Source organism: Microtus pennsylvanicus, chromosome 13, assembly GCF_037038515.1.
Source record: "Microtus pennsylvanicus isolate mMicPen1 chromosome 13, mMicPen1.hap1, whole genome shotgun sequence".
Lineage (NCBI taxonomy): Eukaryota > Metazoa > Chordata > Mammalia > Rodentia > Cricetidae > Microtus > Microtus pennsylvanicus.
This window is the reverse complement of record NC_134591.1, coordinates 54,778,063-54,801,575: the sequence shown is the minus strand read 5'-3', so window position 1 is coordinate 54,801,575 and position 23,513 is coordinate 54,778,063. Positions and strand designations below refer to the sequence as shown.

At 47.9% G+C, this 23,513-nt stretch overlaps 1 protein-coding gene across 1 annotated transcript; it reads right to left on the bottom strand.

Moving 5' to 3' along the window:
- Positions 1-22,022, bottom strand: Ppt1 (palmitoyl-protein thioesterase 1). The gene is made up of 9 exons (XM_075946356.1): positions 21,618-22,022; positions 14,720-14,829; positions 14,251-14,378; positions 13,107-13,177; positions 11,351-11,453; positions 5,746-5,836; positions 4,817-4,915; positions 3,250-3,321; positions 1-1,393 (listed from the first exon to the last, which is right to left on the bottom strand). Exons 1-9 carry the CDS (start codon positions 21,739-21,741, stop codon positions 1,271-1,273), a joined length of 921 nt encoding a protein of 306 aa, XP_075802471.1. The 5' UTR covers positions 21,742-22,022; the 3' UTR covers positions 1-1,270.
- Positions 22,023-23,513: the final 1,491 nt, after the last annotated feature.

Here is a 23,513-nt window from a genome sequence, read left to right as displayed (position 1 = left end):
TAAGAAACTACTCTTTATTTCAGACAGCCTGTAAAGTGAGCGCCACACCCTCCCACTGCCTGCCCCTACCCCGTATCTTGTTATTATAGATTTGAGAAAAGGAAAAACTGGCAAGGGGTGGATTCTGCAGTGCTAATAGGGTGCCTTCATGAAAAGTATCATCCAGAAAGTGCTACGGCCTCAGCCTGAGTGCTAACGGGTCCAAGCTCAGATGGCACATGAAGTGGGGGCAGTGTCTCTCTAACCATCAGAGTCATCGCCGGATACTAATGTGGGAAAAGGAAGTCTACAATTCTCTTCAGTCTTTCTCGAACCCAGTCAGCAGCAGCTTGGAGTATGCTGGTAAATAGGATTTGGGGCAGAAGTGTAAAAGTCCCACCTTTTCAGACTTCCTCCTGTTTGCAATAGTGTGAGCGACACTTACGCCACTAGAGCTATGGAGGGCCCTTTGTAAGACCAGAGTGACAGAACAGTCACCACCTGGCGTCCACTTCCACTTCCCCACCGTCTCACGGTAAATAAGACACACACTGTGGTGTGCAGGCCTTTGGTCCCCAACACTCACGGCGGAGGAGCTCTGTGAGTTCAAGGTCAGTCCACTCTTCATATTGAGTTCCAGCCAGCTAGGACTACAAAGTGAGTGAGATTCTGTCTCAAAAAAAGTGCATTTTTTCTCTTAAGCCACCCTGCTAGCCGTTCCCTCGTTTTGTGACTAATTCTATCACTGAGGGTTCAAGGCGAGTTCTGTGGGGACACGAAGGCAGGCCTGTGGAGTGACTGCTAGGAGCCACTAGAAGGCAACCCTTAGATAGGAAGACAGCCTTAGGAAATGATGCAGAAACGTGCAGGCGATGCTGTCCGAGCAGCGCCCGCAGCAGCGCCAAGAAAGTGCTGTGTGAGGACGGCACCATCAGGCTTTTATTTGTTCCAAATTTGTGTGGGTTTATGCCCTCAGCCTGTCTCCCTGCTTCATTTTCTTGTCCCCTTTGGGCACAATCACTGATCTGCAACAGCAGACTCTCTTCTTAAGAGGAAGCCTGACCATATCACAAGGTCGTAAAACAATCGCCATGGTTATTAGCTAATTAAATTTGAATTCAACACCATATGGTTCTAGGAGGCGGCAAAGGATAAGATTCAGATCTTAGATCTTTCCAAGTAGGGCATGTTAGATAACAGGAGAGGAGGGCTGATTGCAAGCTAGGTTAGAGATCAGGGTCGGCCATGGAGAGCTGGGCTTTCCTGAGCTCTGCTGCAAAACGCAAGGGCTTCACTTAAGAAAAGGTATGATGTGGGCATGAAACCATTCTTTAGACAGTTGGAGATGGTCCCCCTCCTTAGCCAGAAACACCAGCTTTCCTGCTTTGTCCATTTGCTTTAGTCCCAGGCGGTCCTGTAGAGAGAAAGGCCATAATGAACTCGAGGGCTTAATGGAAGGTTTTAGACTAACAACAATGTGTACAGCATTCGTCTCAAAGTACATTTTTCCCTTCAGTATTAAAATAGAGCTGTGTTGTTGGGGGGAGGGGGAAGGATGCTTCCTTTTAGGATTTTGTTTTGGTTTTTTGAGCTAAGGTCTTGCTTTATAGCCCAGGCTGGCCTCGAACTTGCAGCAATCCTGCCTCAGCCTCCTAAGTGGCAAGGGGGATTTTACTGTTTTACTATCATGCCTGGCTCCTTCAGCTGCCTCTAAGCATTAAAAATACATGGCAGCTGGAGAGATGGCTCAGTGGTTAAGAGCATGGGCAGCTTTTCCAGAGGCCTGAGTTTAGTTCCCAGCAACCGCATAATGGCTCTCACACCGCTTCTATAATGCCATTTGATGCCCTCTTCTGCCATGCAGGTGTACTAGCAGATAAAGCACCGTATGCATTGGGAAAGAGGGGGGGAGGTAAGCCAGCATAGTGACCCATTCCTTTAATTCAGGAGCCAGAGACAGGTGGGTCTCTGAGTTCAAGACCAGCTGGGTTTATATAAAGAGTTCCAGGATAGCCAGAACTACATAGAGATGCTGTTTTTTGTATTTTGTTGTTGTTGTTGTTTTTTTAAAATATGCAGCTGAGATTGTTCTGATTCTGCTGCACTCCTAACCCCTGCAAGGTGCTAGAAATAACCCCTGGACCTGAGCTTTACCCCAGTGCCTGTAGTCAGCTTTCTGAAAAGCAGCTGGACAAGCCCCAGGCAAACCTGGCACAGAACAGCTATTGTGAAGTGGGACTGAGCCAAAGACAGGAGAAAACTGGTCAAATGTTCTAAGATACAGCATATCCAATTCTCAGGATCATGAACTTGGGACCTGTTAGTGGCTTGCAGTTTAGAGTGCCATCCCCCAATAGCCAGGCTGTCAGTCTCTTGCTGGAAGAAACTAGTGGTAGAACAAGCCGCTGCTTGTCTGTCTATCCCTGGGTTTGAGTTTCATGATAAGGAGGATCTTGGCTGTAATTTCCAAGGCTGCCAGAAACTAGCTTCCCTTTCTTCCGACCTCACTCACCCATAGGCACACCACGTGTATGAGAAAAGCAGAGGAAACCATGCCTCTGAAATTGCGGGGACACACTCAACTAAATATGAATCAGGTGTGATTCTTGGGCGCTCCTGAGTCCATCTCCAGTATAAAGTATAAACTCTTCAGTTTGTGGCAGGCCACACTGGATGTGGTGAAACACTGTAACATCTGCTTGAGAAACAGCCCCGGTCCAGATCTTAAAGTAGCCTGACACCTCGCCCATGTCTGCATTTACTTAGAGGCTTCTGGAATTTGTAGTAAACTCTGCAAACCTTTTCTTCAAAAGTAAAACAGAGATGCAGCTTCTCTTTGTGTTTAAAATGGGATGCAGTAGAAAGCTGTAAACCAGCACCTAGGAAGTTAGTGTGACAAGCAACAGCTGCAACAGCTCAGTAAGGCCCAAGTCAGATGGCTCACGAGTGTTCTAGGACAAAAAGGCAAGGGCCTGCCCTCAAACAGGGCCCAGCAGCTCCAGGAGCCAGGGCTGATGACAGAAACAGTGTCAACCTCCCAAGGCAGATCACTCCCTCTCTTACCTCTTTTTTTTTTTTTTTAATGTTTTCTTATTATATGTACAGTTTTCTGACTGCATGTACACTTGCAGGCCAGAAGAGGGCACCAGATCTCTTTACAGATGGATGGTTGTCAGCCACCAAGTGGTTGCTGGGAATTGAACTCAGGACCTCTGGAAGAGCAGTCAGTGCTCTTAACCTCTGAGCCATCTCTCCAGCCCCCTCTCTTACCTCTTTGTATATAGTGCTCTCCTGGACAGGAATGGTTTCCTTAGCTTGGCCACTTATGTAAAATCCAAACCACTGCAGGAGAGAAGGAAAAAGAATAGGTCAGATTCGACGCTAGCTAGCACCCGAAACTACCAGCAAAATGAACACTGTCGTATATGCAACATAAGCAAGAAGGAAGAATGGGAGTGGGGCTTTGGTTTTAGGGACCTGGAACTCCCTTGTGTAGCCCAGGTTGATCTTAACCTGGCAAGCTATCCGTCTGAGCCTTCTGAATGCTAGAACTATAGCCATGTGCCAGCATAGGTAACATACGGGTATATTGTGTCATCTCATTTTAACAGCCAATCCTGAGGGAGGACTCTTTCTCCGGTTTTCTATTTCCCTGCCACTTCTGCTTCCTTCACTGACGGCAGATGAAAGCCCCCGTGCCGCCCCAGTCATTCGAGGATAAACACATAAGCCCCTTCCCCAGACTCCCAGTCTAGCAGGCACAGAACCAGTTCGTTGTTCAGCACTGGGTCGGATAGAGAATCACGTGGTTGTGGCTTCTTACTTGGCACTGTGATGCAAAGGGAGCAACGGTATGAGCACGAGCAAGGATTTCTAATGGGATGCATTTGGAAATTTGGCATTCATCTAGTTTTCATAGCATAAAATATCTTGATTTTTTTTCTCCAGTCATTTATATATGTAAAAATTCTGAGCTCAGGGGCTGGAGAGATGGCTCAGAGGTTAAGAGCATTGCCTGTTCTTCCAAAGGTCCTGAGTTCAATTCCCAGCAACCACATGGTGGCTCACAACCATCTGTAATGGGGTCTGGTGCCCTCTTCTGGCCTGCAGATAGAATATTGTATACATAATAAATAAATAAATATTTAAAAAAAAGAAAAAAAATTCTGAGATCATAGGCCACTCAAAAATACGGTGAGATTTGGCCCTCAGGCTGCCATCCCCTCCCAGCTGTGATCTGACTGTGCGCAGAGCTTCAGCTGAGGCAGCTGGTGGTTCTTCCTCTCCGTCTTCCCAGCACTCAGGAGAGGGAGAAGGATCAGTACGAGTTTGAAGCCAGCCCGGGCTACAGAGTGAGGGCTCCACTAAAACAGAGCCGAATTCTGGGAGTAGGACCGTGTCCTAAAGGAAGTGACATTGTATTTAGCCTTAGCAAAAGAACAGGAGTTTGTCAGGGAGAGAAGCCAGGGGAAAGCATTCAAAAGACGAAGGCTCATGAAAGATGCCTCCAAACAGGTTCGGGGCATTTCGAAACAAAAATATGGGAGACGAAGCTGTAAAGATTGTTACCTCTAAATCAAGGCAGACCTGGACATCAAGCTTAGGGGTTCATAAATATGGGGCTAGTCATTCTGAATCCCTTTTGGGACATATCTCTGAGAACCTGATTAAAACTAAAGTGTACCAAATTTACTTAAAATTCTGGGTGCAACTAGGGGATTGCAGCTGATTTCCTGGGTGCAAAGTTGGTGGGAGGACAGGTTTGCCCAGGAAGCAGCCGCCGCCTGTGCCATTGACTCCCTATAGTCTCTTGGCACACTGTGGCCGTGTGTCTCACCTCAGAGTCTACCGGGTCCACAATGGAATCGTTGAGGAATTTCACCATCACGAACTTCTTGAGGGCCATCAGGTTCTTCTTGTAGGACTCGTTGACACTCTGGAAGAGCAGTAGTGCAGGGTTGCTACTGTCAAGTTCAGGCAGCGATTCAGAGTTCAGCCTTCCCTTAAAAGCTGTCTGACTGGCGTGTTATCAGCCAGGCTGGATTCTCCCGTGAGTTCTGCCCACGTACTCTATATACATTAGTCACTTCGGTCACAGGCTTCAAACCAAGGCAAACAAACAGAATTCTGGGTTGTTCTGTCACCGGATTCAGCATTGTTTCCTGACTTTTTTTTGTTTATTGTCCTCTTCAACTTTTTGCTTTCAAACAACAAATGCCCTCTACTTAGCCATCATATAAAATGAACCATTCAATTGGCCAGAATGTCCCAAACCATGCTCATGCTTGGGTACAGTCTCTGCCTTTTCTAGAGTTTCTTAAGTCCCATCTAAGCCGGGCGGTGGTGGTGCACACCTTTAACCCCAGCACTTGGAGGCAGAGGCAGGTGGATCTTTGTGAGTTCAAGGCCAGCCTGGTCTATAGAGCGAGTTCCAGGGCAGCCAGGGCTGTTACACAGAAAAACCCTGTCTTGAAAAAAAAAACCAAAACAAAAAAACGTGCTTTGTGCAGTCAGCAGCTGTGAATTCCCACTTTGCCCAGCAGGCCACCTACTGTCGCCTCATTCTGCTGCTTCAACATGAAGAAAGCGGAGGGCTTCGGGGAGGAGGAGGGCCAGATGGAACTCATGAGTACTGCCTCTCACATTCAAAACCCTTGCTTGGTTCTTGGCTTCTGCTTGGGGTATTTTTCGTAAATGGGCACTGGTTGATTTCTTTCTGACAGCCAGAAAGAAACGCCTAACCACGGGAGCAGTTTGGGTGCTTACCCTTTCTTGATTTATGTCTGCCAGGAAGATGCTGTGGTTGCGGTACACATCCTCCTTGATGGGGTCATGCCAGTACTGTGCCTGCACCAGGCTGAGGAAGAGAAGGAACGAAGGTGCTTCTCTGTCAGCATGCCCGGGGCATGCTCCAGTGCCTAGGCAACCAAGAGACTTAAAAAGATGAAGGATCAAAGCCCCTATGTCCCAAACCTTGCCTTCTCATAGGGATGACTTTGTAGACCTGTCAACAAGACATCTATCTTACTGAGAGGGGGACAGGCCATTTGGAAGATAGAGAAAGCCCAAATATTTGGGGATTCTCTGTCTATCAAGGACCAAATTCCAAAGATTTTGGCTTTTGATATTCATCAATACTTGGCTTCCTTCTAATCACAGTGGCCCAGGCTGTCTCGGCACAGCCCCACCTCCCTACTCTCCTTTGCTTCCTAGTCATCCTGTAAGACGCCCCTTCCTCCCCATTATTACCCCCATCCTTCCTCAGCCAGGCAAGGAGATTTAGCCATCCTGGTGCGACTATCAGGAATCAGAATGACACTCTCTAATCTGTTCATAAATGTATTTGGAGCCAGAGGTGTAGTACCCACCTGAAATACCAACACCTGGGAGGTAGGGGTCAAAAGTTCAAGGTTATCTTCAGCTATGTAGTAAATCTGAGGTCAGCCTGGGCTAACATGAGACCCTGTCTCAAAAAATGTATCTGGAAGTTCTAAAAAGTTTAATTTCATTGATACTTCAAAATTCAGAGGTATGGGCTAAAGAAATGGCTCAGTGGTTAAGGGCACTGGCTGCTTTTCCAGAGGACCCGGGCTTGTCTCCCCCCACCCACATGGTGGCTCACAGCTGTCTGTAACTCCAGTTCCCAGGGATCCAATGCCTTCTTTTGGCCTCTCTGGGCACCAGCCACATACATGGTACATGTACACACACAAGCAAAACACCCAGACACATAAAATAAGAATAATATACGAATAAATAAAAACTTCAGGGCTAAAGGTATTCTTAAGAGATAATAGTATTTGTCTGACCTGCAATGGCTTTGATCCCCAGCACTGCAAAAATAATTAGATAAAGAAAAGTTCAGCGGACAATTTATTTAGTGCCATCAGTACCGATCTGCCATGCTTGAGTATCACTGCTCGCTATTGCTCCCTACAGGGCCGCCCTTGACAGGCAGTAGACGCTCTGTCCTAAGGGTCTGCTAAATGATGGGTTCACACAGGACATGAGACAAACTGTGCCTGGAGTAGGGGTGTGAGGAGAAGGGAGGCCACAGAGTGAGAACACTGGCTAGGGCACAGATTCAAATGTAGGGGGACATCTTTCCGAGGTGACCGATCCTGGCTCACCAGCACAGTGGGAAGAGACGATGAGGAAGGCCTTTGGACCCAGTCAAGCCAGCTTCCCGGTGGCCTGACTTCCAGGAGGCCAGTGGCTAAGGGTGGAGTGAGGGCAACCATCGCCATGACGCGTCTGCTGTCAAAAGGAGACAGCTAAAAGGAGACAGCAGGAAGATTCCAGGGACATTCCATTGTAAGGGGCACAGCCCAGAGGAGGCCCGAGGATGAACAGGAGCGGAGGGCCTGGAAGGAGGCTCATGAACAGACGGAAGAGAAACTGCCTCACTGTCAACTTGTGCCACTGGGGGTAGACTGGAAACTGCCTCTCTGTCAATTTGTGCCACTGGGGGTAGACTAGAAACTGCCTCTCTGTCAATTTGTGCCACTGGGGGTAGACTGGAAACTGCCTCTCACTGTCAGCTTGTGCCACTGGGGGTAGACTGGAAACTGCCTCTCTGTCAATTTGTGCCACTCGGGGTAGACTGGAAAAGGCTGACTAAGCAGTACACAGCAGTAAAGAAACGTCTACGCACTTTGGTTGGTGTTCCGAGACAGAGTTTCACTATGTAGCCCAGGATAGACCCAACTGAACGATCTTCGTGCCTCCATCTCCCCAGTGCTAGGATCACAGACATGCGCCACCACAATCGGACTGTTTCAGTTTGTTTTTATCATGGAAGGCCTTGCTATGTATGTAACCCTGACTGGCTTGGTCCTTCACTATGGAGCCAATACCAGCCTCAAACTGCATTCCAGGTGTGAGGCACCATGCTCTCTGAGGTGCTGGAAACCAAAATTCCATTAATCTATTCTAGTTTGTATGTGTGTATACATATATGTTCATATGGGAAGGTATGGGGATGACCCCTGTTCTTGTGGGGTGACAGCGGGTGTCCTCCTCTCTCTCTGCACCATATTCTTTGAGTCAGGGCTCTCACTAAACCTGAAGTTTACAGCTCTGACAGGCAAGTCCCCAGGGGTCCGCCTGTCTCCCAGTATGGGGGTTACAGACGCATGCTACCCAGCTTTGCGTGTAGCTGCTGGCAGTGTGCGCCCAGGCCCTCACGTTTGCACAGCAAGCATGCTATCCGCTCAGCCGTCTCTCAGCCCCCAGGAAAGTCCTTTTAAGTTTACTGCGGCCTGAGTTGGCTTCTTTCTGGTCATCAGAATCCTCTCTCACGTGAGAGGAAACCTGACGGTGAGGCGGCAGGAAGAAACGTTCCTTTCGCGCTCTTCCCTCCGCCCCCCACCATGTTGTATGCCTCCCACCGGCCATCTGTGCGATGAGGCTTTGCTTATATAAACACAGTTTAAAAAGAAAAGGCAAACAACCGAGCTCTTGAGAGCGCAGAGCGCACAGCCTGGGCAGACTGGGCCGTAAGAGCTCAAAACACCCCTCAAGCCACCTTTCCTTCTGTCTAGTTGTCACCACCTTAGTGTCCAGGCCACCACTGTCTGTCAGCTAGACTATCGCGACAGGCCCCAACGCGCTCGTCTCTTGGTTTTCTAGCCCTCTCAGAATCCTCTTTCCACACAGCAGTAGAGTCTTCAACTTCAAACCTCCACAGCTCCGCACGCCTTCCCGGAGTCCCAGTTCCCTCCCGGGCTGAGTTCTTCAATCAGCCCCGGCTTGTTTACTCAATCTTCCCACAGATCTCTAGTCATCCTGGCCCAGAACAAGCTCGACTTGTCCCTGCCTTTGTGCCGGCCGTTCTTTGCTTGGCTTCTCCCAAGCTCCTTTCATCTCCTCCTTCACACCCAGATTAGAGGTACAGTGGAGGAACCACCTTCTTGCCTGCAGATCCCATCTGATGTGCCTGTTCCCTCTCCCCAACTAAGCACGAGACCAAGGCACCCAACTAGCTTCTATTCCATGGTGTCTATGGAGCCTGTGACCAGGTCTGGCAAATAGTAACTCAGTATTTGATGACATCATGAATCACAGACTTCACAGCTGCAACTAAAAGAGAAAACAAAATGCCACTAGCAAAGGAAACAGAAAGCGGAATGTTTTAAATATAGCCCAACCACGACAATGGCCCAAACCTTTCTGCAGTGAGAACGCAGGCTGCACTGAATAGCTTATACTCAGCTTGCTTATCCCTAAAAATGACTCTTTATCAGTGCATGCTACTGATCTCATGACAGAGGTTCAGAGTGCCCAGGGCCACACTGCCAGCTGTTGACAGAATGAGGGCTCTCCAGCGACCCCCAGAGGAGAACCTGAGAAGCCATCTCCTTTCCCTTTATTTTACTTCATTTCCCCTCATACTGGGTTGCTCCTTGGTACAGGCACACAGGACTCAAGCGGACAAGCTCCGCACCACTGCCTTCTGGGTATGCTGCCCCAAGATTGAACTCTTCAGCCGCATCCTGGCTGGGATCTGTTCTCCATGCCTGGTGCTGTGAATTTCACAGGAAAGCGCTGCAGGGTGGCTTTGTTTTCCTTCTGCTCTTGACCGGGTGTTTAGCAAGCCCGTTTAGTATGGAAGCTCATGCATGTAACAGCTTGGACATTTTCTTGTATTACTTCTTTAATTCCAATTCACCCTTCCTCTGCTTGGAAAGTTCCGTTAGTCACACCAGACATTCTAACCGCTTCTCTCTGTTCTCTTTCCTACCTTTGTTTTAGTTACGGTACTATTGCTGTGAAGAGACACCATGACCAAGGCAACTCTTGTAAAGGAAAGCATTTAACTGGGGGCCGGCTTACAGTTTCAGAGGGTCAGTCCGTTATCACCATGGTGGGAAGATGGGGATGGAGTGGGAGCAGTAGCTGAGAGCTCGGTGTCCTGATTCACAGGAGCAGAGAGAGAGAGAGAGAGAGAGAGACACTGGGCCTGGTGTGGGCTTTTGAAATCTCAAAGCCCACCCCCAATGACATACTTCCTGTAATAAGGCCACACTTACTCTAACAAGGCCAATCTCCTAATCCTTCCCAAACAATTTACCAAGGGGGGACTACTTATGCAAATATGAGTCTATGGGAGCCATTTTCATTCAAGCCACCACAACCTCTTTGAATCTTTGTTTTAACTTCTAGAAGATTCCCCAACTTTAGATTCCCACATAACTAACAATTAAAAAAAAAATGGTTGAGATATTTTCAGTTTCCGAAAGTGTTCACTCTGATGGTTGCTTTTATTTGTGATCTGTCTTGGAGGAACAGATGCAACAGCATCTTCCTCTCTCTGAAGACAATTTTGGCATTTCTTTTTTCTGACCAGGAATGTGGCTCAGTGGTAGACTGCCTACCTGGCAAGCTGCTCCTCTATGACCAGCTCCTACCATGGGAAGGAGAGGGAGGCTGACTGGAAGCCCTTCCTCCACGGGCAGAGCTCAGCTGGAGCTCATGAACTGGAGACATCAGCACCCAGTAGTTAGGAGGAGCCTTCGTTAGTCATTTCCTCCAGGGAGAGACCCCGCAAACCCTGCCTCGTACGTAACAAGGTTAGCTCCGAGTCCGGGTCTCCCGGTTCCGCTGCAAGGAGTAGATTTTGCTTCTCCTGCTATGGTAAAGGAATAGCAGTTCCCTGGATGTGCACATCAGGGAACTGGGGAGTCAGACGGCTCCTGCCTTAGGTTTTCAATGAAAAGGCCCTGGCTTGGGCCCCACACACGTACTATACACCCCAGTTCCCAAGCCCTCCTGGGGCTTGAGCATGGGCCATGGCAGTGTGCCTTCTGCAGAGGTAAAGCCTACAGTCTTCCACCTGCTCTCCCACGGTCCTTACACCCTCCTGTTCGCTCTCTCAAAAACCTGGACTGGTTCTTCTTATTTCCGCTCTTGTTCTCTTGGCCCTGTGAATTTTATCCCTTTTAAGTCCTTTATTATCTTTTATTTTATTTTTCTATTATTTTTACTTTTTTAAGACAAAGTCTCACTGTGTCTGTCACTCTTACTGGCCTGGAACTGGCTTTGTAGACCAGGCTGGCCTCAAACTCACGGAGATCCACCTGCCTCTGCCTCCCCAGTTCTGGGTTAAAGGCGTGCGTCATCACATCAGGTCTCATGTTTTAAGAACAATTTTTTTTAGATTTATATTTTTATGTATATGGATGTTTTACCAGCACGCATATCTGTGCACCACATGCAGGCAGTGCCCCCAGAGGCCGTAAGAGGGCACAAGATCTCCTGAGACTAGAGTTATGCACAGTTGTGACATCATTAGCATTATTCCTAGGGTCACCGAGTGTGAATGCCAGCAAGGTACTCCCCCAGTCTGGACCGGACAGCTAGCCGCACTCACCGTTCTTGGACAACTTTGGAGTAAGCACCAGCATTAATCGTTTTCCTGATGAAGTCACAGATGTGCGAACTCTCTCCTGGGCATCGAGGGAGGCCAAAGACACCTGTGTAGGTAAAAGATAACCATGCATTACTCCAGTAATCATGCACTGAATGCCCACTGTACCAGGCACCGTGAAAACAAAAACAAAATGACAAAGAGCTTGAATCTGAATTCGTTTACAAAAAAACAAAAAAGCCCAAGTGCTGAGACTAACACCACCACCAACTTCCTCTTGGCACTCCCCCGGGGACCTCTGCCTCAGCCCCACCCACGTGTGGCTGCTACACACAGCGCATGACTGCCTCATCCGCTTTCTTGGGAATCATCTGACTCCCTGTCCCCCTCCCCCTCCCAGGTCATGCTTTCATCCATGCACCTCCCCTTCCTTTAAATCCCTGTGTAGATTACTTTTGACACCTAAGACGGTGTAAGCACTTCCTGGACTGTCATTACACCGTATTGTTTGGGGAGTGAGCAAAGTCTCTACGTGTTCAGTGCAGATGCGATAGTTCCCATATCCTCCCTCCCCACTCCTGTCCCTCTCTCTGAAGACAGGCAGAGTCTAAGAGAGCCCAGGTTGAACTCAAGCTCTCTGAGGATGATTCTCCTGCCCTCACTCCCTAAATGCTGGGATTCTAGGCACACACAACCACCATGGCCTTTCCCAGAAGAGGTCTCATCCGTGGATCTTTGCATCAACAGACAGGGAACTCATGCATGGATTCAGAAGGCCAAATGTATGCTGGGGTACAGCCCTGAGGTAGAGTTCTTGCCTTACATGTGAAGACACACACACACACGCACATACACACATGGGTACACACACGTTTGCGCCTACATCTAGGCCATCTCTGCATGCCCAGGCCCTGTTCTGGAGATGAGACTTTAGCGCCTGCTTCTCTTGGTAAGGACAGCTCTCGCCCTTCATCACAAGGACTTCTTTCTGTAGCAATCTCCATTTCTATTGGTCAAAATGCAGAGAGCAATTGATTGTGAGGTGCCCAACTGCAACAGACACATCTCCAGCCCTACACATCCAGGGCACAGGGAAGAAGGGGGCAAGAGAGCGTAAGGGCCAGAGGGCCAGCACAGCTGCTGGTTAGAGTGTCATCTGTATATGACAGGGATGTTACACCCATGGAATCTCAGCAATATGGTCACCTACACAAGACTTGCGTAATGACAACACTAGTTGACGTGCCAGCACAGGTGGGAGAAACCACACAGGGCCCCACCCCTAGATGAAGAACCAGAAGCAGTTAATGATGGCAGAGGGAAGGAGAAGCAGTCTTCAGGATGAGTCCCTGGTGGGTCACCCAGTCCAAGTGATCATATACATATGAGCAACACTAAATGGACTCAGCAGCGCTCTCTCTCTCTCTCTCTCTCTCTCTCTCTCTCTCTCTCTCTCTCTCTCTCTCTCTCACACACACACACACACACACACACACACACACACACACACACACGGCGTGGTGGTGCCTGCCTATGATCTCATCACCCAGGCGGCTGAAGAAGAACTGCTAAGAGTTTAAGCGTAGCCTAGGCTACCAAACAAGACCTTATCTAAAAAGAAGGGGGAGGAAGAGGAGGGAAAAGAAAGAGAGACAGACAAGAAGGAAGGGAAAAACTGAAAGAAAAAAGAAATACAAAACATCAGCTAAATACGGGTTTGAAAAGAGGAGGAGAACCATGGGACAAGGGGGAACATTACCTTGATGTTGTCCCCCAACTGAGATCAGGTTGATCATGGGAGGCGACGGGCATCTCTGGGCCACTGCCCTCCTGCAGAAGTCAAAGGTGGCTGTCAGCTCTGATGGTCAGATTGGAATTATCAACAGTCACTTCACAGATTAAGCTATTTACTACACCATGGGTTCCCAAACCACGGAGTTCCTGGGTTTTCCTCCTAGCTGTATATAAATCTTACTTCACAGAAAACACAGCAAGAGGGGCTGAGAAGATGACTCAGTGAAGCCATAAGGACCTGAGTGTGGACTGCATGTTCCCCCTTACAAAAAAAAAAAAGAGCGAAGAAAAAGCCTGGTACAGCAGTTCCGGGAATATCAGCACTGGGGAGGTAGAGACAAAGGGTCCCTGAGGCTTGTCAATCAGCCAGGCTAGCTCAATCCTGAGCTCCAGGTTCACAATAGCAGCAGCAGCACCAGTGCTGTCCAGGGAGATGGGTTAAACACTCACTACCACGCCTGATGACCAGACTTGGTTCCCGGGCCCCACGTGTTGGAAGGGGAGAACAGATTCCTCAAAGTTGTCTGTTGACCTACACACACAGCATCAAGGCATGCATACATGTGTGGGCATGTGTGCGTATACACATACACAAACACAGGCACACCCACAAAGAGTGAATATAGTTTTGACATTTTTGAGTTAAAATAGAGGATTGGAGAGATGGCTCAGTGGTGGAGCGCTTGCTGCTCTTGCAAAGGACCCAGGCTTAGCTCCCACCACCTACACAATAATGTCTAACTCTAGGTGGGAGGTGATCAGATGCCCCTTCTGGCCACTAAGGGCACTGCAGTCACATGTTCACATACCCCGCACACACATAATTAATACCAAAATAAAATCCTTAACATTTTTTTCTGAAAAACATAAGATTGAGAGTAATTGAGGAACACACTGCACATTGACCTTTGGCCTCCACACACATGCTCATACATGTGCACACACAGAGAAGGAAGAGAAAGAAGTTCCACACAGCTGCTTACACAGTGACAATTTAAGACTGACTTCTTTCTGTGAGACAGGGGGATCCCCAAATAAGTGCAGCCAATTGACCTGAGCAGAAACATCAGTTCCCTGTGAGGAATGGCACGGCACAGGAGGGTACTTACAGAAACTGGCCTCCCTGGGAGAAGCCCATGGCATTGTACCCCTGCTGCAACTTCGGATCCTTTTCCAGAATCTGGCACACTATCTTCACTTGGGAATTGACATTCAAGAAGAAACTGTTCTCTACATCCTAAAAAAGGAGCAGGGAGGTAAAAGGAAGGAACGGTATGCAGATAGCGTCTTCTCTAAGGCAGGGGCTGACCCAGATCCACGCCCTCATCTGACCACTGGAGTTCAAGTGTCAGCTGAGCATCCAGGAACAACCCTGCAGGGAAGCACCTGGGAGAATGAGGCAGGAAGATCACGTTCCAGGCCAGCCTAGGCTACATGCAAAACCCTCCATCCCCAAACAAAACGAAACTGAACCAGTGGGGCTATGGCTTGCTGCTAAAAGTGCAAAGTGAAGTATTCAAATAGCACACTTTATTAAGCCCGGCAGCAAACCCCCCAGGGAACGAGCTGCCATCTTACCTCCATCATGTTCTTCCCAATCTCGAGAGACAGGACGTAAATCCCAGGAAGTTCCTTTTCAACCATCTTTTTAATGGCACCCATGCTTAAGGGGTTGCAACAGCTGTCTCCTGGCCAAGGAAAATGGTGACAGACATTCGCAAATCAAAACGTTGTTCGAGAAACAGAAACATTTTATGTCTCAAAGGGTGAAATCAAGGATGTGAAAGGGCGGCATACAGAGTGGAGAGACCTGGAAACGATGGTCTACCGCAGGGCTTCTCCAGCTGTGCCCACACGGCGCCCTTCTCAGCTTAGAAATGCTTACGAGATCTTGGCTATATGGGTGCATGAAGTATGTATACAAATCAAATATTTACTACTAATAAATCATAAAGAAGTTTATTATAAGACAATTCTTTGGCACAAATTTGACTATTTATTAAGGGAGAAATTAATTTTACAAAATTATAAAATAGAGGTACTTGGTTATATTTCCATAGAGAATTACATTTTAATCTGGGCATAGTGGATCATGCTCTAAACCCAGCACTCAGGAGGCAAAAACAGTCAGATCTCTGTAAGTTTGAGGCCAGGCTGGTCTACATGCTGAGTTCCAGTCTAGCCAGAGCTATATAGTAAGACCCTATCTGTAGTGGTGCATGCCTTTAATCCCAGCACTTCAGAGACAGAGGCAAGAGAACAGCTTGGTCTAAAGAGTGAGTTCCAGGACAGCTAGAGCTACTCAGAGAGACTCCATCTTAAACGAACAGGAATTGAGCTCTGGCTGAATAGTTGATAATGAAAGACACAGAGCATCCTCGGTGTTTCTCATAGTTAACCAATATATTGATTTTATAACCATTAATACTGAAACTGCTGACACAAATATATAGCACAAATATCAGAAGCATGCTTGTTTCAGAAACTGTTGGAAGTGTGTCCTAATCCCCAAACAAAATTCACTTACTGATTTTTAGATGAAACTCAAGTCAGCAACTCAAACAGCAATTTTTAAATTTTTATTTATTTTAACTGATGTTAATGAGGTTTGCTTGCATGTAAGTGCATCGCATGTGTGCCTGGTGCTTGTGGAGACCAGAAGAGGGGGTCAGAGGCCCTGAAAGCGGAGTTGCAGGCAACTGTAAGCTACCATGCGAGTGCTGGGAACCAAACTGGAGTCCGCTGAAGATCAGAAGTTCTCCAGACCTCTCCAACGGCAATTTTAAAATTAATCATTGGAACACAATATGATAGTAAGATAAGCTGATTTGGTACTTACATGCTGAAGGAAATATTAAGTCTTCATTTCTGGCAACAGAACCACTATAAGAGCATAAGACGTGTGCACAGCAGAGCACTGGGGTTCATGACACCAGCAGCCTGGAGTCTGAGCAGAGTGTCTGAAGGCGGTATTTTGTTGGTGTTCACAGCAGGACGGCATGTACACTGCCAAGTGCACATGCTCTGTGTTCAGAACCAAGGCCCCAGTGGAGTGGGAGAGGCTAACATGGCCAGAAATAACTTGACTCATTTCATCCTTGGATATTGAATGAAATTTTGCTCATTGAGGGTTCAGAATACTGTTGCCACACTTTTCGAGATCCCCGCATTTAGTGACATAATCCCATATGGGTCTCTGACCCACAATGTAAGAAGTTAGAAGCCAAAAGTTGAGACGTCAGACTCCAGAAGGAGAGAAAATACTTGTGGAACATGTATCTGAGTGTCCAGATACACAAGTCATTCTTACAATTCAACAAGGCGAACAATATAATTATAAAATGGGGGCGGGCTGGAGAGAGGGTTCAACCATTGAGAATGCTCGCTGCTTGTGGTGGGCTGGATAAGAAAGGCCCCACAGGCTCATATATTTGAATGCTTAGTCAAGCTGTGAAACTCTTTGATAGGGTTAGAAGGACTAGGGGGTGTGGCCTTGTTGGAGGAAGTGTGTCGTTGGAGGTGGACTCTGAGGGTTTCAAAAGTCCATAGCAGGTGCAGTCTGTCTGTCTGTCTCTGCTTGTGGATCCGGATGTAGCAGCTCTCAGCTACCACTTCAGTACCGTGCATGTCACCATCTTCCCCACCATGATGATAACGGACTGAACCTCTGAAACTGTAAGCCAGCCCCAGTTAAATGTTTTCTAAGAGTTGCCTCGGTCATGGTGTCTCTTCACAGCAACAGAACACTGACCAAGATATTGCTCTGTCAGAGGACCCGAGTTTGGTTCCCAGCACTCGTGTTAGATGGCTCACAACCACATGTAACTCCAGATCCAGGAAATCCATCATCTAGCCCCTTGGGCATCTACATGTACTTGACATACACTTACATAGGCACACACATACAGATAAATATTTTTAAAATGAAAGAAGAGGCTAGAGAGAAGGATCTGTAGTTGAGAGCACTTCCAGAGTTTCTGATCTCAGTTCTTAGAACCCATGTTGGGACCTCACAGCCAACTCTAACTCCAGAGAGCCAGTGAAGCCCTCTTCGGGTCTCCATGGGCACACATACACATATGTCGTCAAACAGATGCACATGAATTTTTTAAAAATCTTAAACATAAATCGGGAAAGGATGCAAAGACGTTTCTCCAAGAAGACAGGAAGTCTCCAGCAGCATCGCTGTAGTTTAGATGTGGTTTAAACAGTGAAGTGTCACCTCGTATCCACCTGGACGGCTTAAAAGTAACTCTTATTTATTGTTATTGTTCTTGAGGCAGAACCCTGAACGGCCTAGAGCTCCCTACACAGATCAAGCTGGCCTTGGACTCAGAGTTGTCTGTCTACCTCTGCCTCCCTAGTGCTGGGATTAAAGGTGTGTACTATCACACTTAGCAAAAAGTAACATTTTTAAAATTAGAAAGTAAGTGTTGGCAAGGACCTGGGGAAAGAGGTATGCTTGTACCCTGTTGGTGGAACTATGCTGATGCAATCCCTGCGGGGAAGTATGGCAATGAAAAAACAATTAAGCATGTAACTATAAAATGACCCAGCAATTCCCCTGCTACCTTAAATCCAAGAAAAGTGAAAACGAACATCCAGATAAACCTTACACAAATGCTTACAGTAGCACTGTGGTCATAGCAAAGGCAGAAACTGGGCAAATGTCCATTACTGGATGAACCACCTGTGGTGCGGTCACACAATGGGATACTGTTCACCCATGAACAGGCATGAAGCACTGAAGCATGCTACAACCTGGATGACCCTCAGAGCATGTCCCGTGCACTAGCCTTACACAATAGACAGATTGTCAGCTCCTTCACCTGTTCTGTCAGAATAAGGAACCACAGCATAGAGAACAGGCGGGAGGTTATCAGGAGAGAGAGGAGGGGAGGAAACAAGGACTTAACCATGCGGATGTTTGCCTGGACTGACAGTCCTGAAACTACAGGGAAGCTGTGGCTGCCTCAGCTGTGACCAGGCTCAACTCCACCGAATTGTGCACTGAAAGTGGTGAAGTTGATGTCACAGGAATGTCCCCTTAGGAGGAACAGATAAAAGAACACTTCCTACATGGCTCTGTCTGTCAGGTGCTAACAAGCTGCAGGGGCCACGTGGGGCTGGAGAAGTCATCCCACTGATAGAGTGCTTGCCCAGCATGCACCAGGCCCAGGACAGGACCATAGGACTGTATAAATTGTATAAAGTTGAGCACACGTGGTCCCAGCTCTTGGAAGGCAGAGGGAGGAGGATTAGAACTTCAAGGTTATTCTTTGGCTTCTTAGGGACATTTGAAACTAGTCTGAGCAGCATGAATCCCTGTCTTAAAGCCAAAGAAAAAAATAGAAAAAAAAAATCAAAAGCCAGGTGTGGTGCCACACATTTGTAACCCCAGGGACCATGATGGAGGTCAATGAAATACCCGAGGCACAAAATTCAATGAAATATGCCCTGTGAGCTTCTGTGGTGGAAGAATCTTTTTGTACACTGTGAAGATGTGTCTTTGCCAAGGCACCTTCTGATTGGTTTTTAATAAACATCTAAAGTGCCAATAGCTAGGCAGGAAGAGGTTAGGTGGGTCTTCCAGGCAGAGAGAGGAAGAGGAGGTGAGGAGGAGGTGCAGGGGAGATGCCAGAGGACATGGAGAGGGAACAGGAGGTACAGATGGAAGAGAGGTAAAAAGCCATGAGGCAAAACATAGGATTAATATAAATGGGCTCATCTAAGTTATAAGAGTTAGTGGGGCGAGCATAAGCTATAGGCTGAGCTTTCCTAATTAAGTATCCATGTCATTTTTGTGTGTGTGTGAGCTGGAGGCCCAAAGATCTACAAGCTTTAAGAAAAGGTTGACCTCCCACTTGTACAAATCAAGAGCGAGAACCTCAGCACCTCTACCTAGCCCAGGAATTGTTCCCTTTTCTGCAAAGAATCAGACCTAAGAACAGGAAGCCAACTAGCCACCAAGACGAGAAGTGTCCACTTTACACTTAAAGCACAGCATCTCAGCTGGACGGGAAATGTAAGGAGAAAACACCCCGCCCCAGAGAAACTTCTTTCTTTCCTAACAACATCCACCATGTAATAAGTAGGGACAAAAAGGGGCCTTGGCTATATGTCTAGTTCAATGACAGCTTGGCCTACGAAAGATACTGTCTCAAAATACCAAACGAGCCCAGCCTGTTTGCAAATGCCTGTAGTCCTAGCGCGTGGGAGGGGTAGGGGAAGATCAGAAGTTCAAAGTCATTCTTGTCTAGACAACAAATGCACATTCTGAGCTAGCCTGTGTTACATGAAACCTTGTCTCAGTCAAAAACTAGGTCTGGATGTATGTCTTTTGGGTAGAGATGCCCACTGCCAAGCAACTGGAGTTTGATTTCTGGGACCCACTCGGTGGGAGAGAGAGCCGACTGCTGCAAGCTGTTCTCTGACCTCCACGTGTGCGCAATGGTGTAGGTGGTACCCCCCACAATAATAAAAAATACTTTAATAAAAAGTCCCCATATGAAACTAAGCAATACACTAAAACAATAACAACACACCCTTCAAATTCCTACATTAAAGAAGCAAAAGCTTTTGCTTTTGTTTTCTTTCGAGACAGGGTCTGGCTATGTACCTCAGCTGGCCTGGGGCTCAGACCCTACTCTTTCAGCTTCCTGGGGGCTCCAAGCACCAGTGTGCGTTACTTTACTGGGTTTTCTGACTACGTATATACACCCCAAGTGTGCTCCCCTCCAAGCTACCCCTTCTTGGTAAGACAACTTCACTTTCAAGTTGTTCAAGCCAGAAACGATGGCGTCATCTTTGTCCCCTTGGTCTTTCACACCATATCTAAATCCCACGATGCCACCCTCAAGTGTGTCAAAGTTCCAGCCTTCCTTATACTTCCTGTTACCAAACATCTGTCGCTACACGGCTCTGAGCCACAGCCATCTCTAGGTTTAAGGGACTGCAGTGTCCCCTTGCAGAGCTCTGTGACACCTACAATCTCTTCTCAGCACAGAAACTAAACCAGAAAAATAAGGGCACAGTGGGACAAGGCAGACAGGCTGTCATGTCTTGAATCCATAAGGTCTGACCCACGGAGTCTCTCTTCTCCTTTTCTTCAGTCTGTGGAATTGTCCTGGCCCTGATCCCTGTTCACCTTGTCACAGGAGGAATAGAACAGCTGACTAGCTACAGGAGAGTCAGGGGGGTCTCCAGGACAAACAGGCCGCTGAGCTGAATCTTACATGTGGACTCTCCTTAAGAGGAGTCTTCGAGAAAGTCAGTCTTCACAGCTAATAAATCCACATCCCCAAAGACCCTGGGACTCGCCGGTTGTCACCTCTGTGGACAAGCAGCCTGGATTCCCTGTGGTCACAGCTAACCCTTCTCCTCTGTCCCTTTCTTTCTAATGACAGCTTCTCCCCAGGACTCTTGAGCCACACTGCTTGTGTTAGTGACCAATAGAAGGGTCCGCATGACCATCTAGGGTCACCAACAGAACAACCCTTTGTTTTCACTTTTAACTTTAGCTAAATATATATTATTATTTATGGGTCTCCCCATGTAACTCTGGCTGACCTGGAACTTGCCATATAGGACAGGCCTCAAACTTGCAGAAATCCTCCTGCCTGCCTCCTGAGTGCTGGAATTACAGGCTCCCACTGTGTTGCGTTTGAACAATCTTTTAAAAATGTAAGTCAGGGGGCTGGAGAGAAGGCTCAGTGGTTTGTTCTTGCGGGGTACATTCCTAGTGCTAGAATGGTGTGCTAGAATGGTGGTTCACATTCCTCTTCTCTTGTTCCCTCTGCTCCTGCTACCCTGATCTGGACACTCACACGCTCAGCAAGGGGCCTCTGCCCACACATCCATATAGGCATCTTCCTTTATCCACTTTAGACGGGTTCGGTTGCCTCTCTCTCTGGGTGACTCCTTTCCTAACAGTGCTCTCTTCAAGCGCATGCTCACACCTCCAGCTCTATCTTCTAGGCTTTCTGTCTGTCCACACTGCACTCACCAACATTCAACACATCTCCCTTATTTCTTTATAGTATGCCCCCCCACGCCACTGGAAAGTAAGCTCCAGAAGTATGAAGAATTCAGTTTGTTTCATGCTCAGATGTAGTCCTGCTGTACAGTAACTGTAAAAAGGTCGTGCAGGTGCCTAGTAGATCTCCATTCAAAGAGTGAAGGAATGAAAGCATGAGTGTGCCGCCCAGCTCTGCAGGGACCGATGGTCCGATGTCAGTTGCTGATAGCTGATGCCATTGCTGCTAGGATTTTAATAAGTTCATCCTAAAACCCTAGCAGTGCACAGCTCTCCCTGCGCGCTCACTAAAGACACCTGGCTCCCTTCCTTCCTGTGCAGAGAGCCCCCAAATCCCAAAACCTAGATCAGGCGGGTGCCGTGGAATCACTGTCCTCGCCCTTCCAGCTCTGCGATGTGAACCCAGGCGGGGAAAGGATGCCCCTCTCCACGCTCACTCACCCATCCCATGCCAGATCACCAGCGGTGGCGGCGAAGGCGGATTCAGATTCCCCAGCGACCAGGCGGCGCAGCACCAGGGCAGAAGAGCCACAGCCAGGAGCCACCGTGAACCGGGGGACGCCATCTTAGCCCAGTCACATGACCGCGAGCGCGCGCCCAGGACCAAGGCTTTCAGGGTCCCAGGTGACCACGCCCCCGCCGGGCAGTGTCTACCACGAACCAGACGCTGCTATTGTCCAACGGCTTTCCATCTTTTAATTGTTCTATGCACTGCTCTCATTTTACACCCAAGGATACCCAGGTGACGATTTCTCCCCACGGATTTGAAAACATGTCTATTCTCTAACAACGGTCTCATTTTTGCTTTAATTTATTTTTATTTTGTGTGGGGGCGTTTATAGGTGTGTGGCACGCGTGCCACAGCGTGCGTGTGGAGGTCAGAGGGCAGCTTGCAGGAGTGGGTTCTCTCCTTTCACTGTCAGTCCTGGGATTTGAACTCAGAATTCAGATCATCAGGCTTGGCTGCAGGAGCTTTTCCCAGAGGAGATTATTTTATTTTAGCACGTGTGCATCTGTGTAAGAAAGGAGGCCCACAGAGGCAGCAAACTATTCAGTACTGTGTTGTACCCACTGCCCTTGGGAGGAAAGCTGTGTCTTGGAACTGGAGAAGAGAGACTTGATTTTCATCCACTGCTCTTTAGATCATGGTGGGTTTTCTTCTGGGTCTTGAAGGAAATACAGGATTTCAACGGGACAAAGATGTACTTAGGGAGGAAGAGGTTTTAGCTCCTGCGGGGAGAAAGGAAGCTCTCAGGAATCCAGTCAGGGCTTCCAGATTGGCGTGGCCTGTCAGGTGAGGGGTGAAGCAGGAAGATGGAAACATGGCCACTTCCTAGCCAAGCTACACCCTGGCTTACAGCCAGAGGCTCTTGCCCTCTCTGCCCCCACCTCTTTTCTAGCTTCTCTCAGTCCAGCCCCAGCATTTCAATTATGGGGTCAAACATTTCCCCCCTAGAAAAACAATGAAAACGTTCAAATGAACCTGTCAAGTAGGATGTGTCCAGGTTACAGTGGGCTCTTTGGCACCAGCTTTGTAGAGAATGAAGTCGTCTTACAGAGAGTGACATGAAAAATCTGGAAGAAAAACCGGTCGCACACCCACGTGAAACCCTTCTGTTCCACACCGTTGAAACTAGTAGTTACTAGGTAGTTGAGAAGCCAATTAAATACAGGATTAAGAAGCATTATACAGTGCACAGTTTGATAGGCTTCGGTCCAGCAAGGTGATTCAGCTGGATGAAACACTGGCCACTAAGCCTGGTGACCTGATCCATTCCTCATGGGGCTATGATAGCTTGAGGAAAGAAGCAAGTTGTGCAAGTTGTCCTCTGACCTCTGTAAACCCACAGTGACCCTCTCCCTCCTCACATAAACGCATACAGTAAACAAACAAAACATAATACAAAGGAAAATAGCCTTGGGGCTAGGGAGATGTTGTGTTTGTCTCTTACTCTCATGAATTACTCTTTGCTTCTTAGGTTTTTTGGGGGGGCGAGGGGGCGGCTGCCACTCAGCTCTCAAAAAAGACACTCATGCGGAGGCTTATTCTTACTTATAAATGCCTAGCCTGAGTTTGACTTATTTCTAGCCAGCTTTTATTAACTTAAATTACCTTTTGCCTCTGGGCTTTTTCCTTTTCTTACTTCTGTATAGCTTACTTTCACTCTTACTGTGTGGCTGTGTGGCTATGTGACTGAGTGGCTGGGTGGTTGGGGGCTGTGTGGCTGAATGGCTGTGTGGCTTGGTGGCCGTGCGGCTGGGCAGCTGGCCCCAAGTGTCTTCTCTTCTTTTCTTGATCCTACCTCACTCTTGGCCATTCAGTTCTCTCTTTTTTGT

Bases quoted from the DNA above. Each gene is read 5' to 3' on its own strand.
- Ppt1 (XM_075946356.1), bottom strand. From the start codon at position 21,741: ATGGCGTCCCCCGGTTCACGGTGGCTCCTGGCTGTGGCTCTTCTGCCC. The intron at 3,322-4,816 runs GTGAGACACACG...TCTCTCCTGCAG, and splicing joins TGGACCCGGTAGACTCTGAG to TGGTTTGGATTTTACATAAG. The intron at 1,394-3,249 runs GTAAGAGAGGGG...TTCTCTCTACAG, and splicing joins AGAGCACTATATACAAAGAG to GACCGCCTGGGACTAAAGCA.